Raw genomic sequence first — 21,108 nt, forward strand, 5'->3', positions numbered from 1 at the left:
TGTTGAACTGTATACAGTGTAGTCTATTTTGATTTTAAACAACTGGCAAATTAAAATATTGCAAACACTGTGTGATACCAATGACCAAATTAGACGATGCTGCACTTTTAAATTAAAAATCATAAATTTAAACAATATTTGTGTAATGATTATTATTGTTGGAAGGAGAGTCATGAACAGAGGGTTATAAAAATGGGGAAGGCATTTAAACCATACAGTCCAAAGATCAATTCCACCTCTACCCCTTATAGTATCTCAGCAGTCCCGAATGGTGATTTATTGCACATACTTTAAGCAAATACATATACACATGTTATTTGTAGCATTGAGAAACAACTTTCAGTGGAATCATTTCAAGTTTTATTCCATTTCAGGACTGGGAGTTTCTTGGCAGATTTTGCTTCCTGTCAGCAAAAGGTGCCCTTGTGTATAGTTTTATGTACCCAGTGGTAAGTAAGTTAGAAATGATCTTTAATAAAGCATGCTTGTTTCCCTGTGAAGATCAGGGTTAGAATTAATCTACTGGAAAGCATTCTTGTCTCCCCTGTGAAGATCTGAGTTGGAATTGATCTTCAGTAACCCATGCTTGTCATCAGTTTGGGATCGAGTGTTCAAGGTTTACACAAAAGAAACCATTCTTGAAAATGTTGCATTACTTTGAGTTGAATTCATGGCCATCATCCAGTGTAGACGAATAGATAAATTTGTGGAATTTGGATTTGAGTCTGATTTGAATGAATAATCCAAAGAAGAGCCATCAAAGTGGTTAATTCTTTTATGACCAGTCTCAACAGTACTTGACCTTTCTTGTTGTGTCCTGTCTAGGATGGGGGTGGTGGTTACCGTATTTGTCTGCATTCTTTGTGAAATGTCCAGAAATTACTTTTTCCAGCTAATAGTAATAATAATAGTGCATATATCATGCGCATTAGTCCATGCACAATGCATGCTCGAAGCGCCTAATCAAATCTGATTGTTATTACCCCGATTTAACCCAAGCAGCCTGTTAGGCATTAGAAGGTTAGTGGTTACGTGACTTATTCCACCGGGTACCCATTTTCTGCTGGGTGAACAGAGGCAATTTTGAACAAACTAACTTGCCTAAGGTGAGAGCACATGTGTTATGTACTTCTTTAAGGGGCTGGACCGAAGTCCCAGAAACTCTCAGGAATCAAGCTGACAAACACGGTCACCAATCCAAGGACTGTCCGAGCTCAATGGTGCTAAATTTCAACTGATTTGTGACCTGAGCTTTGCACACAGGACCACATGCCACCACAAAAGATAAAGATAATTTCTAACAGTTCTTTTTGATAAAACGTATCAAGTGATCACTCATACTAGACCATAATTTTGAAATTTTGTTTATGCTGCTCTGCTAAAGTAGTTTAATGTATTTTGCCAAATTTCTGCAGAAACTTCACAACTATCTGCAGACATTCCTCAATTTATGCAGAACCTCCCTAATCATCTGTAGAGATTCTACAATTATCTGCACATTCACTGTAGAAGTTAGATTTACTCAACAAATCAAACATATTTTAGTTGGTTTGAGAAAATGTTATGCAGAAACTGTTGAATGATTTTGTTTGGCCATATTGTAATTACCGCATCATTCTTCCTTGGGTCTGATAGCTGAAACTTTGAGAAGACACAATATCATGAGGACTGGAGATTGTTGAGTTACCTGCATGCTTTTTTTGGCTCTTATGACAAGCAAGACTGCTGAAGACTAGATCATCACAGAGTTTGTGCAAAACAGGACACAGTCTGTTGTCTTATAATGCTAGCAGTGCTTAAAGCTAAGAGACACCCTTTTGTCTCTCCTCTAACAGCACAAAAACAGGATGTACCATTGAATTTTAAGACACATTAACATTGCTGGGAAATTGACAAGATCCACTCTTTTACATCAGAGCACCCAATCACCTTTGATAAACTGTGTCTTTATACCCAATATATCCACAATCAACATCAGTACGTCATATCTACAAAATACACATTCAGACTGCAGATTTGCCCCAAGCAAGAAGTTAATTGCTTCATTGTGTCAGCCTTGTTTGTCGACACCTGCTGTTTGTTGGTTTGCTGCGCCAGAATGAAATGACTGAGACTTTAGATGTGTTTTATGCCGCATTCAGCAATATTCCAGCAAAATGGCAGCGGTCCGTAAAAAATCAGACAATCCAGTGCTCAACAGCATGAGCATCAATCTGGGCTATTAGGAACCAATGACATGTGTCAACCAAGTCAGTGAGCCTGACCACTCTACCTTATGACAAGCGTGTAGTTGCCTTTTGTGGCAAACATGGGTAGCTGAAGACTAGTTCTACCCCAGATCTTCCAGAGTCCAGAATGAAATGAAACATCATGATGTGAGTTGGGGATATAGTCTCCTGAATACATAAAGTCCACTGTTATGAGTGACAGCGTATGTTCAAGACTAAATTTAGTTAATATGGAGACAGTTTATGAAAGGTATTAGTTGCTCTGAATATGATTATTTGTTCAAGTTCTACAGATTTGATCTTCTGAGATAACCTTGTTTGATTGCTTCTTTGAGTGGCTTTTTTAGAAATTGGAGAATCAGGTAATAAGGACAAACTTTATGGATAGACAACTTCTTTATTCAACTGATACAGCATTCTGAGACATACCTACTTGCCAACGATGTAAGAATCTGTATCAAAACATTGCATCACTTGAATGAAGAAGTTGTTTATCCATAAAGTTTGCCCTTATCTTACAATCTTACAGTCGAGCCTGCCTGAACTCTAACACAAAATACACTTTGAAACAAGCACATTGACATAACATTCAAGTTAGGTTAAAAATTAAAGAATAGAATTATCCAACAAGTCGACTACCCCTTAAGCCACATTTGAATATGCTCTCAGATATTCAGATCAATGCACATGCGGTTGATCACTGGATTGTCAGGTGTAGATTTGACTATTTACAGAACACCACCATATAGCTGGAATTTTGCTGATTGTGTCATCTTAAACAACAAACAAAAGAAGCTAGAGCAGAGAGCTAGTCTGATCTTATGTGATCTCTTAAGGGAGATAATTACAATGTTTGCACCATACTCGTTCTAGGTAAACTTAGTTTTTGTACTTTTCGTTACACTCCACTACTGAGTCTAACAAAACCTTATGGGAGGTCACGTCAGTTAGCCTATGAGATTGACCAATCAGAACACAGCTTACCAAATCATGAAAGTGGACATTCGCACATACTTTTGGAACTTTTTATCCTGAAAAGGTTAGTACCCGAACCATTCTGAATGCTATTTAGCATACAATCACTTCTGGGTGATGCACATGGCGCACGTTACAACCATGACAACGGTAAGTAGTAGCCATTGTCTGATTGGTTAAATCTGTTTAACTGTCTCGCTATTGATTGGACGGTTATAGGTAGCTCAAAGGTTTACTTAGACTGGCACTATACTATGAATAATTTGAGAATAAGGTTACCATTTGCAATTTCATAACTTGCCTGAGAAAGCCCAATGATATTTTCAAACTTGTCAAGCGTTACATAATTTCATGGTTAGGCAAGTTGGTATATTAACATGACAGAGCAGAGTTGTGTCCCTTAGTTGCACCAGAAATCTATGGTCACTGGTATGAGTAACCCTGGTTTATTGTTGTAATGCTTCTGTTCATGCGTGTCGCCAAGGCAATCAATGTCAAAGACCTGAATCACTTCACGTTAGAACTGTAGTAAGAGTTTTTCAAGTGTTCAGCAAGTCAGTCAGTTGATCCAATATTTTGTCATGATAGTGATAAAAGTTTTACACAGCTTTTAGCAATATTCCAGCAATATATAGTGGCGACATCAGAAATGGGATTCACACACTGTATCTATATGGGGAATCGAATCCATTCTTCAGTGTGACAAGCGAACATGGACGAAGCCACCACTCTGCCCAATTGTAAGATTCAGTTGCAGGTTGATAGGAGTAAAGTGTGAACCTGTAATTTAGGTGTTCGTTTACAGATGCCATCAGCACACTGCTGGAATATTTCTGTCTGTGTGACAAAGTAACATCAACTCATAGACATACAAACCCATGTATCGTAAGAGGTGACTAACAGGTTAGGGGGGTCAGGCTTGCTGACTTGGTTGACACATTGTATCACAAATGATTGATGCTCATGCTGTTGATCACTGCATTGTCTGGTCCTGACTGGATTATTTACAGACACTCACAATATAGCTAGAATATTGTTGAGTACAGCGTAAAACCAAACGCAATAAGTCAGTCATAAACATGGAGAAAGAAATGATATATTCCCCTCTGTTGCAGGACTATGGAACACAGGAAGTGTTGCTCTATTATGATGCTGCTTCCCAGTGGGATGCTGTGTACAAGACAAATAAGGTAACAATCTCTTCATGTAAAGATATTTTTGAGTAAGGATCTGACTCTGTAAGGATCTCTCTGTGTAAGGATCTGACACTGTAATGATCTCTTTGTGTAAGGATCTGACTCTGTAAGGATCTGTTTGTCTAAGGATTCTGAAGACCCAGGATAGAATTATTCTTCTGTAACCCATGCTCCTCACAAGAGGCAACTAGCAGGATCACTTACTTCAGGTTGCACATTTCACTGTATCCCATTTATGTAGATTGATGTTCATGCTGTTGATCACAGGATCATCTAGTACAGACTTGATTGTTTACAGACCACTGTCATATGGCTGGGATATTAATGAGTGTGACGATAAACAACAAAACAGCACAAATATTTTGCCATAAAATTCCAAACACTTAAAACGATTAGCTTTCATCAGTCACTGGACAAGAAACCAGTCTAAACCAGTCTATTGATTTTTACTACGCACATGTGAAACGTGAATGACCATTGTGACACTTGTTAGAAATAGCTGGATAATATTGGAAGTATCCTTGTTAACCATGGCATGCAACTGCAACTGGTCGCAGTTCCTGTGATAAATGGAAATGATTTACCATCTGACTGTTCCCTGGATTTTATTGGGAACATTTTACAACACAGCACTTGGTCCTTCAGATACGTTACATTGTTGAAACACATCACCATGGATGTCATGTCAGTATTTTAGCCAAACAATAACAGCCATATGTTTTCGCTGTTTACAGACTTCCGAGACAGATGGTTTCAGATAGTGAGATTAATTAATTTCTGTTAATTTTGGGGTAAATGAGTGAGTATGTTTTTATGTCACTTTTAGCAATAACCAGAAATATCATGGCAGGGGACTCCAGAAATGGGCTTCACATATTGTACCCACATGGGGAATCACACTTGTGTCTTCAGCGTGAACATTAAGTGATTTCTTTAACCACTTGGCTACCCCATGGCTCATATTTTGGGTGAGGATACATGGATGCATTAAGTTAACATGGTGATAATTATACTAGAATGTTTAACTCATGTGTGGGATTTTCATCACAAAATGCCCTAATATGTAGAAGATCATGACAATCCACTGAAATGAATGTTGCCATTCACAGTACATACATACTTCCACCTCAAGACTCCGTAACGTAGGGTTGGTCAAAATAATGATGTGTGCAAAAGTTATATTAAGCTGAAGAGTAGTTCAAATTCTGAATGTAGTAGGTATTGCAATAACCTGTCTACATGGGTAAGCGAATTATACCAAGAGTTGTTATTTTGTATATCATTTGACCTAACTTCTTTACCAAAGTTTGTAACCTGTAATGTTCCTCTTCCAAACTGAAGGAAGGGTAGAGACCTATTCAGACTAATACATAAAATGCTGTTTGTTTGCATATAGTGTCCAGTGCCTTGCCTGGTCATTAACTAATGACCTTGACCCCATCCATGTACCTGCTGACCTGTGAAACAAATTGTTATTGCATTGTTACCATAGTGACACATCAATGATCATTCATATAACACAGGATTGGTCAGATTGTATCAAGTATAAACTGGTTTTCATCAGTCATGTTATCAATAAGGGGCTTTAGAAGGATCATTTACATCAGGTTTTGGCTTGGTTGATTTTCCCTGCTGTTGACTGAAAGGGAAGTAATTTATTGGAGCTTCCTTTCACATGCTTGACTGGTTGTATACAGTGTTTGAACTGCATGTTCGTATAATGCATGCAGTTTCAACTTTCAATAGCAATGTCGGGAAACAAATAATGAGTTTTTGATGCAAGTGTTATTTTAGTGGTGTATGCAACCAGTCAACCAGCCTATTGAAGCTGGGACAAGTATTGAACTCCTTGTTCAAGTGTTCACTAGTGTGACTATATTGTCACAGACAGGGTCTTAGCTCTTTACAGAGTGAGTGAGTGGTCTGTTATGCCTCTCGTAGCAATATTCCAGCATTATATCACGACAGGCCGTGTTCACCAAAAATACATACATTGTACACATGTGGGGAATCGAACCAAGCCCTTTCACGTTGATGAGCGAAGGATTTAACCGCCCTGGGACTCCACCACCCGCACTACAGAAGGAAAGGGATGTAATGAGATCACCAAGTTTGTTGTCAGAATTAAACATCTATCACTGTAAATATGTCACTCTATACACTCATTTCAAGATTAACACTTAGTTTATATATATCTATAATTTTGATAGTAATGAATAATCCCATTTAAATTGAAAATGAGCCCAGTGAGATGGGAGATTCAGAACCTGAGGGAATGTAGACTTGCTTCATCAAGGTCTTTAGCATTGTAGGGAGAGCTGGGCAGGAGGAATATATATTGTGGTTCAGTGACTGTGAGACAGACTAATTCTAAGTCTTTGAGTGACATTTAGAAGGCATATACTCCAAACCAATAGATTCAGCTACAACATGAGCCTTAGATGACAAAAATCAATCCTGACATTGATAGCAACTTCAGCAGCTTTGAATATTGTGACTTTGCGATTCGTAGTCAGAATTCAGACTCAGAGTTTGTACTGATACCTTATCCAATTTCTTGTTTATTTCTTGTTGTTTGCACAAGCACCTAAACATCGGCACTCCAATCATATGTCCAAAACTGAAAAATATTGTGGTTCTGATTACACCTGACCCATGAATGTCCACGGTAGAGTAGGCCTTTAGCAACCCATGCTTGCCATGAAAGGCTACTTTGCTAGTTGTAAGAGGCAACTCATGGGATCGGGTGGTCAGGCTTGCTGACTTGCTTGACACGTCATTGGTTCCGAAGTGCGCAGGTTGATGCTCATCAACTGGAATATTGCTGAATGCGGCGTAAAACCAAACTCACTCTGATTACAGTCCTCTTTAAAATTAAATTTGGGGTAGGTAAGTAGGATTTTGTTTTCTCTATTTTAGAAGTAAAGCACAAACTAATAACAGTTTATCAATGTGTGATTGTTTATTCAATCAAACTTGTGGTTATAATGTCAATCTTCTCTATCAGAATGACCATTGTCCATCATTGCAGGGAAAAAACATTGGTACTTGTATATGAAAGCTTATTTTCTTAATATTGCATGAAAAAAAATTGTAAGGTGCTAGAATTCAGGGGTGGGTCTGGTTATCAGAACCACAACATTTTTTTAGGCCTAATGCACAAAAACCTAACAGCACATATAGTCTTTGACCTATCCTTTTGTCTCTGATGACCTTGGCCTTGACCTCCATCCCACTGAGTGAACTGATTCCAGGATAAAGAAAATATATATGCTAAAGCATCGTATGACAGGATTATTTTCTGACAATCATCTGCTTGTGTTTACCCATGATAGTTCCAGTATTGGCTGTAGTCTGTCATTTCAGCCACTGAAACCCACATTTTGTAAAATTCTGTTTGATCTAATAAGCAGCTATGAATATGCATCCATGTAATAATACTAATCTATTAACAATTATTTTGGCCAGTATTATCAAACGTTTTGATCACAGACTGGTTTCCCTGATCGTTTACTGTTACATCTCTTCCTTGCAGAACTGCACTGCGAAAGTGTCTGTATTGAGGCCAGAGAATCACCAGATTATCGCCTTAAATACCAGTAACACTCTGACATCTCGGTACTCTGGCTGTCGCTTCACCCAGCGGGATGGCAAGAACTGGTACAACTGCACCGGGAGTCGAACCTTCAGGTCCATGCGAGAACGATGGTGGTACATTGCTGTGTCACGGTGTGGACGATCCAACGGAAACGTAAGTGGATCTATGTCTATAAATCACTGCAATCATACACTAACCAGTTATATTTCCTTGATTTCATGAAGCCTTTTTGTCTCCTTCACCCAACAAATACCCTCAAACTCGAACCCAATCCTTCTGGATGATATGGTTTAGAACTGGTCTTCAGTAATCCATACTTGTTGTTAGATGAATAACTAGACCAAGTAGTCAGGCTTGATGACTTGGTTGATGTGTGTCATCGTATCCCTGTTGTGTAGGTTGATGCTCTTAATCTGAATCACTGTATTGTCCGATCCACCCTTGATCATTTACAAATCTCCATTGTTGAAATATTGATTAATACAAACCAATACTGTCTGTTCTTTTTTAGTAAAAAATATGGCTTGAAGGTTCAAGAAAAAAAGCAAAATTGCTTTCCAAACAAAAATCTGTGGCCATTTATGTTACCTACTTTCTCCTTGTACAGCATTTTCCTGTTTGATAGACACGTTAAATTTTTAGGACAGAAATTTTATCATTTTAATTCAGACAAAGTCTTATTTTAGAGCAACAGAGCCAACTGACATTCAAAATATCTAACTTTATGTTTTTTAACAAAATGAGACAAAACGCAATCAAACCCTTGTTTAGTGACTCTGCCAAAGTGACTCTTCAGTCTGTCGTGCAGTATGGACATAAGAAAATGATACCTGATACTTGAGGCATGTCATAGATACTGTCAACATAACGTGTCAACACTCTTGCCTTCCCCAGTGTGTACATTAGCAGTGACAAGTATTTGACAACCACATAGCCATACATCTGACAGATTTGGTTTATTTTTTAATGTTCTATACTTGGTGACCATTATTTTTCTTGAAATTGCCTAATTGAGATGTGAATCTCAGGAAGCTGAGAATTAAAAGAGTGAACACTGCCCTAGAGTTGATATAAACTGAGTCAGTATGTCATGTTTTAAGGCATTTTTTTTAAGACTAAGTGTGAGTTGGTTGGGTTTTACACCTTTACAACACTGTACTCTTTTGGCAATACTTCAACAATATCATGGCCGATTACACCAGAAATGGGATTCGCACACTTTACCCATGTGTGCAGTCAAACCCAGGTGTTCAGATTGATGAGTGTACACTTTAACCTTTAGGCTGCATCACCTGGCCTTGAAAGATGGTGCCCTATTCTGATATCACTAGTCATTATTTTACGAGACTGGCCTAATTAACTTGGGAAGGGAGGGGGCTGGGAAGGCTGTGCTTGCCATATTTTGCTCACATCCCATTTAATATTTTCAAGATTCCAAGATTCCAGTTTGGTGTCACATTTTGTTACTTTCACAGAGTTAAAAATTGGGGTTTTTTTGGCAGTTATGTCTGGGGAAAATGCTTCAGGTTGATTTCTTCTGCAGATGAAAACATAAAAATAGCATTTGTACGGAACAAACTAACCTAATGGTAAGGCTTTTGATCATCATCTTGAAGACCCAGGCTCGATTCCAAAATTGGGTACAATATTATGGGGACATGTCTGGTGTTCTCTGCTGTGATATTGCTAGAATATTGCAAAAAGCAGCACAAAACCTTGCTCATTTACTGCCATCACCTCTCAAAGTAATTCTCTTCGCATTTTACAGCATACTTTTTCAGGATTTAGTTTCCTTACTGTTAGCATAATTAATGTATTTATTCGCAACGAAAATTAAATAGATTTCAAAAATCACTTTCGAATTATTTGTTTATATTTTTTTTAAACTGCCAGCTTGTAAAATATGTAAGTAAAGTGAGAGCTGTAATGTTTATGGTCACATTCTATGTTGTTTTTGTTTACACTGACAAGTTATATTGCACATGATGTTATCTGCACGCTTTGGTAAATAAATGTCTCGTCCATTGTGCTCATATGTCCCACCTAAGTGATAAACGTCTGAAAGCTGCATCAGTTCAGGCTGTTTAAGCGTCAGATTGACATGCAGAGATGAAAATGATATACCATCACACTCATTTTAAGGGGCAGTGGGGTAGCCCAGTGGAAAAGTATCTGCTCATGACACTGAAGTCATGGCTTCCATTCAAAACACGAGAAACTTCATTTTAGGTGTCCTGCTATGATATTTCTGGAATATATTAAAAACAATGTAAAACCATACTCACTCGCTGACTGATGTCAGCGATGACTCAATGACAAGAAATACTATAAATCAACAAAGTTCCCCATCGTCAGTGTTTTGCGAGATAAACAGCTCAGCCAGTCCTACATCTTGTTTGTGCACCTCTTAATGATAACAATACTCACTCACATGAATAATCTAATATAAACATGATCTTCATGCTTTAGTGTAGTGAATTGCATTAAACATGTCATGAATTGTTAAGTCCCTTCTTGCTACATGCTGCTGTTATATTAGCTGAAGCATTTGCTTGTCATGTCGAAGTAACAGGTTCATTTCCCTACATATCATTCTTGTGAAGCCTATTTCAGTTGCACCCTGCTGTGATATTGCTGGAGGTTTGCTCAAAGGAACATAAAACCTAACTTAGGTACAACCATAAATATTGTAATTTGGCCATGTACAATGACAGTCCATGCCAAACATTTTGAGTTTGTTGGCCTGAATGTGTTACTTATAATGAATTGAAGAAACTATATGGCTTTAAGCCGTTTTTACCAATATTTAGCAATATCACAGCATGGGACGCCAGAAGATCTTTTGGCCACCAGGCTACACCAGCACCCAAGTAAATATTTGCCATAGTATTTAGATCGGTTCATGCTGACCTAGGACATCAAGACAGTTACTTGACTACTAGAGGACTCATGCCTAGTGGATGTAGTTGCAGACTTCAGTTATTTACAAGAATCCCCAACCTCCCCAAAAGACCAATCAGTTCACTCGTCCAATACAGCCCTGCTTGATAGCAGGTCTCCAAAGTCTCGAATATAGCGCCAATATGTCAGACAGACTGACAGACATGATAGTGTATCAAGTCTCTACACACATCATTTCCTGGTAAAGATATGACAAAACTTCAGTGTTGCTTTGATGAGGAAGTTTTTATGACTCCCTCGGGGTTGCAGGTGCTTCTAAACCAACATTGAAAGTTAGATAATATCTGTCCCAGAAACCTGGTTGATATCCTTGATAACAACTCTCTCTGCGTACATACCCTGTGATTGTCAATGCCTAAAGGGCTTGTGTACACTACTCATAATATAGACACACATATGGAGTATTGTCATATTGCCTATATGAGTGACAGGGATATATTTCACATGCACATTTATGAGTGATTTATTCATAACTCCCAACAAAACCTGTAAGAGCATCTGACCTATCACAAAAACACTTCTGGGAACATATGTCCTGGTTCAAAAATATCCTGTGCAAACTTGACTGTGTGCAAACTTCATAACTATCTGTGTTATCTGTCTTCATTTCCTATGACCCAACATGACTGCTCCATCTCAAAAGTAGCCACTGTGAACTTTTGTCCTGTCTCAAATGAAACCTGTGTATGAACATCTGCTCTGTCTCAAAAGAAACTTCTGCAAACAAATATGTCCTGTCTCAAATGAAACCAGTGTTTGAAGGTCTGCTCTGTCTCAAAAGAAACGTCTGTAAATATCAGTTTCAAATGAAACCACTGTGAGCAAATGTCCTATCTGGAATGAAAGCTGTGCGAACCTATAACATTTCATGAGATTCTTTATGGTTCTTCGAAACAAAGGTAAAGCCAATAGGAAAAGACTACCAATGAATGATCAAATTGTCAGTATGATTCACATTGATACTAAGGAAGTTATCAGTCTCAGTGGAAAGTAAAGGACAACATAGTTTCATAATTGAGGTCACCGTGAAATGTCTATCCAACACATCAGTACACAGCCTTGTAATAAATGGCTTTGCTTTTCAAATTTCTTATCAGCGACAGACCTTATCTGTACATGAAAATGTTCATAATTTATATGTTCAAAGGGTTTCACCCTGCTTGCTGTGATTGAATTATTACTGGTGTTGTAGTTTGAAGCCATTGAGGGCGCTGGGCTGATCGCAAGTTATTGAGAAAAGGGGGGTGTTTTTCAGTCCCTGTGAAACATGGAACTAAGCATTCTGTTTGGGGGAGTTACATTTAATTGGGAGTTACGTCCAATACATGAACATTGGGATGCAAATTGAAAAGCATGTAGATCTCAGAGATCACATTTATGATTTGCCCCAGAACTTTGAAACATTGAAACCATTCAAACCATTGCTGTTAACAGATTTTTTTCATTTTTTTATGGTTTCCATGGAAACGATTTGAACTTAGCCTCAAAAGGAAGGAGTGACATTAGTTTCTGAGCACAGCTCGAAAACTGTTCAATGTCTTTCATCAGGACTTAAAAGATATATCCAACATGAGCTAAAGTGGTGTCTTTTGAGATTTGCCGGTATTTGGCCTTCTTATTTTCTGGGTTTCCTTAGTGGAAACGATTTGGACTTAGTTTCAAAAGGGAGGTGTTGGCTTCGTTTCCAGTTCACAACTCAAGAAATGTTAATTTCTGTCTACAAGACTTGACAGATATATCAAACACATTTCAAAGTAGCGCCATTTACTATTTGCAGACTATGTTTTTCATGATTCCATGGAAACGATATGAAACCAAGTAAAAAATTCAAGTTGGATATTACGTAACTGTCAGACATTAAGTAACTGTCTGATGATTTGTTCTTTCAAATTTAAGAGGGCCAGGGGAATTTGTCATCGTCTGATGACTCTTGTTATAGCTGACAATCACATGTCAACAAAGTGTTGTCACAGTGGGAACAGTGAGATCACATGAAACCACATTGGTGACAGGTCACATTGTTCCATTATGCAAATAATATCTGGCATATACACCAAAGTTGCATGACCATTTTATGACTGTAAATATTTTAAATTTAGAGGTCAAACCTGTTGTCTCTTGTTGGTTCACACACAAAGTGATATAAGGTCTTTTTCTTACCACCAGAAAAACAAGTTTGGTAAAAATGTAACCTGTAGATGAGCCAGACACTTTCTACAACCTTCCTTATTTGATCCTTAAATTTCAGCATATCTACAGCCATATACAGTACTTGTTAACAATGAACAGATGTGAGACTGAGTTTTAAGTAGTTAATCAAGCAAGGATGAGAATGTAAAAATAAATAATTACCAATAGAGTAGATCGTATGGTCTAGTTCATGAGAATCTTATTCTCCTAGCAAGCTAGTGGTAACCTGCAGAGCAGAGAGGGTCACAAGTGCTTTGCAAATGGATGTTGTGATCTTGCATAAAGACACTCGCTCGATCAGTATAACTGTAACACTATACTCTGTACAGTGTTCCACTAGTCAGACAGGTGATTATGAGGGGTATCACCAGTGATAGTATTGTCAGTGATGAGGGTTCTCCTTCATTATGTATAACCAAACGTTTGAGGTGATTAGTTTTCTATGAAAAAATATTTGTCTTTCTTGAATTATTTACAAGTTATTGATCATCGTCTTGCAACGAAAGTACCAGAGCACCTCTGACTGTTAAGGCGGCAGTGGGGTAGCCTAGTGTGACATGCCATTAAACCCACATGGGCACGATGTGTGATGCCCATTTCATGTGTCCCCGGCCATGGTATTGCTGGGATATTGCTAAAAGAAACATAAGACTAAACTCAATCAATCAATCAATTTGATCCTGAGTTATTCTTCCCAATGTTTCAGATATTTCTAGTATTAAGGTTTAAGACATTCAAACCATGTCCAAACTATATGTACAGTTTATATATATTATATTATTATGTTATTATGTTATTATGATTGCTGTAAGATGTGTGACACATGTTATGATGAGACAGGTACACAGTAGGCGAGGTGACAGTGGGGAATATAAAGTCATAACACACTGATAGAATGGATTGATCTACCTACATATTATCCCAGCTTCTATATATAACTGTTCAATAACCACCACTGAGAAAGGGGTCAAACATGTAGGTTTCATGAAAGGCTATTGAAATATATGGGTGTCGTAAGTGTACAAAGCATGTTTTGCCAGTGGGGGACTGGAGAGAGGCAGGGGTCTGATTTATAGGGTTTCTGTGTGGTAATTGTTCTATTGACAACTTGATTAGTCGGTGCGTCTGATTTTCAAGTTCTGGAAAAAACGTATATATGAGATGAATCTCTGGGTGTTTTGGCGACAGTAACCAAGGAGTACATGACTTAGATTCAGGTGTACAAGATGATTTTGTACATAACATGCAAGATGATTACCTACTTTGTACGCAACGTACAGACTTCTCCAGAACAATCATCATCATCCCTATTTGTATGTATGTCTCTTTTTCTGTCTATCTCTGTCTTCTTTCTGCTTTTCCTTGCTGCTTGCTTTTGTTCATATGCACAGCAATTGTAGCATTTTCATGCTGTCTCTCTCTCTCTGATCGAATGTCATCTCTGCTATGACAACCAGTGAGAATGAACAGAGAGAACCTTCTGGAACCAACGTCAGCCGGTCGCCTTCAACAAACAGATCAAGGCTGTCTCTGTAAATTTCCATCATTCCTCTCTCCAGGAAGCAGTTATCTGTGCATGTGTAGCAACACAAGAAATCCATCTTACCAGTACACTCTCATTATTTATTGGACAAAAGACCTATTCACTCTCACTTCTGATGGTGATTTCGTAAATAGATGTCTTAGTGAATATATAACCCAGGTCGATAGTTTCTGCCATCATGTTGGCTCAAGCGTCTAGCACAAAATCTTTATCGATTGTTTCCAAACAATGGCGACTTATGTTTGAATTCTTATGTTTGAATATCAGTTTTGTAGTCTTGCCATAAGCTTGCTTTTACAGTTCCATTTAATTGATTTCTTTAATGATTAATTTCCTGAATAATAGACACTGAAACATAAAACAATGAACAAATATAAGATAAATAATGGTAGTCCCCATTCAGGAAAACAAATACAGTGAAACCAGTTCATTAAGTGAGTCTGTCTGTCTGTCTGTCTGTCTGTCTGTCTGTCTGTCTGTCTGTCTGTCTCACAGTTATTTTCATGGAGGACGCTGTGGCTGACCAGGTTAGGCAGCTGACTTTGAGTGGGTTTGGTGCCCGGATGTCACTCAACCTAAACAAATTACTAGAATCTGCACTTTACTAGTGTTATCCCAAGTATAACATATATACTCTTCAAAAAAAGTAGGGGAACCTGAACTTTCAATTTATATAGGAAGTGTAAACTTTAAGAAATATTTCAAAGACAGACATCTTATGAATGCACCTCCATTTCCCTCTATTACCACTCCTAAACACAACACATGATATGCACGTGCACAAAGTAGTAGCTCCATACACGTGCATGGGGTCCCATTTTTTATTTTTACGTAAATAGGTCGAGAAATCACTTAGAACACTAATTTTTACTCTCATCTTGCATCACACATTTGTTAGTGTTTGTTTCTAGTCATTTGTTTTAAAATGAAAATCGTATACATGCAAATTACATGCCATACACCAATCATCTTTCAAAAGCGACTGCATTCCAAATAACTATGGTAGTAAGGAAGTGCAAATGGTGATGCGCTCTCAAAACATTCAGTAATATCATATCAACATTGATTGACGCCGATAAGTCTCCTAGTTTTAATTGTAAATAAAAAAATATCTAGTTCCCCAAATTTTTTTTTAAGAGTATATTACATCTGACATTGTTGTTTATACAACTCTACTGTAAATCCAGAGGGACCTCAGTCAGCAACAACTGGAGAGTCAGTCCACTGTCCTGAGATTTGATATACAAAGCGTGGTTTTACTTCAATTCACAAACTTGCAGGTACCGCAGACCCCTAATTAGTAGTTTTAAGGGTCCTTTGCTGCAATGATGAGAAGTATCTGCGTAGAGAACTATACCGTTTATATAATTCTTTCGGTGCCGGGAATGAATCATTGATTTTGTTAGTGAGGGCGGGAGTTTAGTTTTATGCTGCACTCAAGCTATATGGCAGCGGTCTGTAACTGAGTCGGAACCAGTCAGTCCAGTGATCAACAGTATGAGCATTGATTGATCATGTGAACTGATGGATGAAATGATGTACAGAACTAGACTGACAGAAACAGCCAAACAGCAAAGTCATCGATGTGTTGTGGGTGCAATAAATAATATTGTGCATCCCTCTGGACTCAGTGAATATTATTTTGCATCCATTGTCTACATTTGAGCTTACTGGATGTACATTTGTATGTCGCTTAAAACGTTGTAGCATTCCGAACCAGTATAACCCTATTGTGATCTTAAGAATGTCATAGTGCATTGAACTCTTTGTGAATCAGACATCAGACTGGTTGTGTTTCATGAGTTTGAATGTTGTGTTTACTCTTTACACGCTGTTATTTCCAAACTTATTGACTGAATATAGGCTGAATATGCAAACAGTATAATAGATTTCAGCCACTGGCTCTGCTTACCCAGATTTTGCAACCCTTGCTTACCTGACATGTTGCTTTACAATCAAATGTACACTCATTATTAAGTACCTGTCTCTCACACATTTTCTATTTGGTATAGGCAGACCTGTTTCATATTTTCAAGTGCCCATAGATATTTTCTTGTGTCCCAATGTCTTATGTGTTTAAGATGTCTTTATGTCTGTTCATTTGTCCGCCTCTCTGTATTTTTCTGTTATAAAGTGTTCAGAAATTCTACCATGTTAATAGCTTGAAAGTCAGGTCCTAGATTACGATCCATTGTTTCATAACCTGGTAGCCAATACGTTATTCATAATCTCCTGGGAATACATTCTGAGTGGAGCAGGATTTATCATTTATCCTGGAGATCTTCCAGGATGTAACCAGTGTAACACATGAATAACAAACAAACTGTCTGGTTCAATGTAAAATGTGGGTGAATGTGGATTGTTAGTCTGACTTCTGCCTTCATTGTTAGTAAAATTTGTGCTTGGAAAATATGAAAAAATCTTACATTGCATCATTAGATTTAGGTAGATACCCTTTTATGATATTTTAGAATGGTTATGGCAAAGTGTTGAGTTTCTTTAAGTAGTTTATATGGAGAACTTATGTTAACTGTTTGCAGTCATTTTTTTTTCACTAATGTACCCTTCATTAGGACTCCTATCAATCACTGTCAGTTTCTGGGAATCACAGTATACAGAAAACATAATTTACTTACGGTACACTACAAAAGATTAGAAAAATTTATATGCTAAGCTGTATAACTATCAGTTCATTGTATGTAACAAAACATTTTACTCACTGTACCCATATGCTGAACTGTATAGCCATGGAATGGCTGCCGTCAATGACTGATGCATGCTGGGTTGTAGGTGCCGGGTCTGAAGCTTGAGTATTCCATGCACATGACCAATGGAGAACCGGGCGACAAGCTCACATATGAGTTTTCTGCTGACGAATTTTGTAAGTAGCAGTATACTCCTGATTGTATATGTTTCATATACTCATAAGTCTAGTTGTCAGAGTGACAGTCTTGAGAGCTGGAGGTTGGGGTTTGATTCCACATTGGTGTTGTCTGTTTGTATCTTGTCTTCAAATGCTAAATTGCGCCTAGTATAGTGAACTGAGTGTCTGGCCAGAGAGCTGTAAAAGATTCAAACCCAGACCACTTCATGCGTGGATATTTCTATGCATAGTTATCTGTATGTTTGAGATTCAGATTTATATTGTTTAGAGAGTTGATATTTGGGAGATTTATGACGTTGATTGATTGATTGATTGATTGATTGATTGATTGATTGATTATGGCAATGATGATGATGATGATGATGATGATGATGATGATGATGATGATGATGATGATGTCTTCCAGATATTCTGCCCATCAACATCGCCTTCCTCCTAGCATACATCAGTCTGCTGTTTGTGTCCATTGTTTGTGCAGGTAAGCCAGGTTTCCTGGGATGGTGGGGTAGCCTAGTGGTTAGAGTGTTCACTTGTCACACAATAACCCAGGTTTGATTTCCCACATGGGTACAATCTGTTTTGTGGTTAATTGTTCATAATATTACTGGAATATTGATAAAATTGGATGAAACTATAATCAGTCACTCAATAACGTTTCTTTCTAATACTGATAAATCAGTGTTGAAATCATCATAAATACCCAATTAGTCCTCCGTACAAAGTGATGGAGAGACTGAGTGACATGGCAGGTTAAGTGTTTATTTGTTTACCTGACAATATGTGAAACCTATTTTTGCTGTTCCCAACCACATTTGATAGTAAAAACAGCAATAAAATCTAACTCTCACTTGATGTTGACAGTGGTACTACGGAACCGCCAGCTGTTCCACACGACATACAAGATGTACATGGTGGCTGTCGCGCTGTGGGTGTTTCACCTATTCCTGATGTGTATTGCCTATGGGAAGTATTCTGACACTGGCCGAGAGGAGAGAGGTACCAAAGTGACAGGTGAGCTTCAGAAAATATTACATCCTGTGCTCATGGCCTGACTTGTCATCGGCTGACTTTATACATTGTAAACCATGAATCATGATTTTCAGTAGCAGGGAAGATCCCGGTTAGAATTGGCCTTTAGTAACCCATGGGATCAGTGAAGATCCCGGTTAGAATTGGCCTTCAGTAACCCATGGGATCAGTGAAGATCCAGGTTAGAATTGGCCTTCAGTAACCCATGGGATCAGGTGGTGAGACTTGGTTAACTCTTTCAACACCAGCCAATCGGAGGCATATGCTGCCATGACATCAGTTCCCAGAGACTCTCAGGTCATAGATGAATATTATGTTTATCAAGGAAAATATCTGCTCATAAATCATTACTACTACATATCATACACCATTTGGAAGTAATACAACTACAACTTAAAAGGTTAACTTTTAACGAAAATGCAACTTACACATTTATAAGTCCAGATAAAAAATGAAGGAACCAAAACTGAGGCGATTTTTTTTCCATTTGTTAAAGTGACATGATATCCCCTTTCCATTTTCTTTTATATATTAATTTTTACTGAATCAGAAAATCATTGTAAGAAGATTTCTGAAATAATATGTATTGTCGCCTATTTCCCATTATCAGTGGCAGTCCACTCAGTAACATGAGGCAACAGCATGAAATACTTCCGTTTTCCAAGCTTTGTACGAATAACTTGTGAGGCCTTTGTTTGATGGCGGGTATCGTTCAATAGCTCTGAACATCAACAATATCACTGTACCTTTGCCAAGAGTATTTTCACAGTTGAAAGAAGCAATTTTATTGGATAAAGATTGGTTTCTAATGATGTTTATTTGCCTTATTCTTCTATGAGGATCGTGATTGGACAATATCAGACATGTGACCTAAGTCAAATAAGCAGTTTAGTGGAAGCTGTCAAAACTGGCATCTGTCCTGTCCGGCAAGGTGTCAACACCAGCATAAAATCTCAGTCCCGTCAGTGGCTTGAACATTTGTCATCAGTCCTACAATCCTGCACTTCTAAACTGGATTATTTCTTCAGTCCCAATGAGTACCGATTTAGACAGCTTCCACTGTAATTGATACTGTCCTCACAAACAAAAGCCTCTACATTCAGACAAAAGTTTTTACTTGTAATTGCTTTACATTTGTTTAATTACATCTTCAAAATATAGTAAATTTGCTCATTAAGAAGTCAGATGTCAACCCATTGCCAGTACATGTGTCCAAGAACCCTTGTTTTTCTTTTTTCTTTTTCAATAACATAGTGAAAAATTGTTTATAATTCTAATACTGTCGATAATGATATATTGTTTAATTACATTTCTAGTGTCTTCCTTGCATGCTTGCATTTCATAGCATGACAGTATTAGTGATATAAAACATTGATTAGAAAAAACCTGTGGAAAAACCCCTTAAAATTGGGGATTATAAAAAAATGTATGTATTTCGGTTATAATCATTGATCGTTCACCTTAAGTCCTCCAATAGTTGAAAGTGGATTTGCTTTCCAATTCCCAACACTAGTCATCTCCACCATCAGTCTAGGACATACATGTTTCCTCCACAGCGCGTGTGTTCTCATCAGCCAGCGACATTGTCTACTTGCTGATGTTGATCCTGATGGCCAAGGGGTACACCATCACCCGTGGCAGACTCAGCACGTCCGGAACCATCAAGCTCACAGTCTTTGTCTGCATCTATGCTGTTGTGTATGCCGTCCTCTTGATCTGGGAAGCTAATGTAGGTGTTCTTGGTGTGTTTTGTTATGATAAATGTTATGTATTCATAAAGATTATTTGATAAAGAGATTAGGTTATTTAACTAGGAAATCCGAGTTACATTTTATCTTCAGTTACACATGCTTGTTCTAAGAGACTTACAGGATCAGGTTGTCTGGCTCCCTGACTTGGTTGACACGTCATCATATCTGAATTTCATAGATCAGTGCTCATGCTATTGATCAGTGGATTTACAGACCGCAATCATATTGCTGGAACTATTGAGAATGGTTTTAAACAATAAACGAAATGAAGAACGTGAAGACCTGACCACCCGATCCTGTTAGTACCTTAGTATGATCAGCATGGATTGTGGAAGACCATTTCTAACCCAGTTGCATAGATTGATGCTCATACTGTTGATCACTGGATTACATTGTCCAGACTGGATTACTTACAGCTAGAATTATTATTTTGTAGCTAGAATATTTGCTAAGTGCTGTGGTAAACAACAAATAAATACTATTGCTTTTGTAAGAACAAGATTCTTTTCTTTTTCTGCAGTTCTTTTTATCCCAATATTGTTCATGTTTACATTGTATTTGTTTATTTTTTGATGTTTCAATGTTATTTTTGTTCTAGCATCTTCATTTTTATCCAAACTCCTCTGTATTACATTTTTTATAATTTTGTCATTACAATATTGCAAACAAATATCATGCTTTTGTAACAATATGCATATTTATAATGTGCCAAATCCTGACACTTAGTCAAAGCTCTATGTATTCACCCTGCCA

At 37.7% G+C, this 21,108-nt stretch overlaps 1 protein-coding gene across 1 annotated transcript in view; it reads left to right on the top strand.

Moving 5' to 3' along the window:
- Positions 1 to 21,108, top strand: part of LOC137287590 (transmembrane protein 145-like) — a 36,652-nt gene that overhangs the window by 8,231 nt on the left and 7,313 nt on the right. The window contains exons 2-8 of the mRNA XM_067819965.1: positions 375 to 449; positions 4,319 to 4,393; positions 7,935 to 8,150; positions 17,482 to 17,572; positions 17,982 to 18,053; positions 18,437 to 18,586; positions 20,161 to 20,333. Coding sequence (XP_067676066.1) covers positions 375 to 449; positions 4,319 to 4,393; positions 7,935 to 8,150; positions 17,482 to 17,572; positions 17,982 to 18,053; positions 18,437 to 18,586; positions 20,161 to 20,333 — 852 coding nt within the window. The remainder of the gene's footprint in view (positions 1 to 374; positions 450 to 4,318; positions 4,394 to 7,934; positions 8,151 to 17,481; positions 17,573 to 17,981; positions 18,054 to 18,436; positions 18,587 to 20,160; positions 20,334 to 21,108) is intronic.

This window comes from Haliotis asinina, chromosome 1, assembly GCF_037392515.1.
Source record: "Haliotis asinina isolate JCU_RB_2024 chromosome 1, JCU_Hal_asi_v2, whole genome shotgun sequence".
Taxonomy (NCBI): Eukaryota; Metazoa; Mollusca; class Gastropoda; order Lepetellida; family Haliotidae; genus Haliotis; species Haliotis asinina.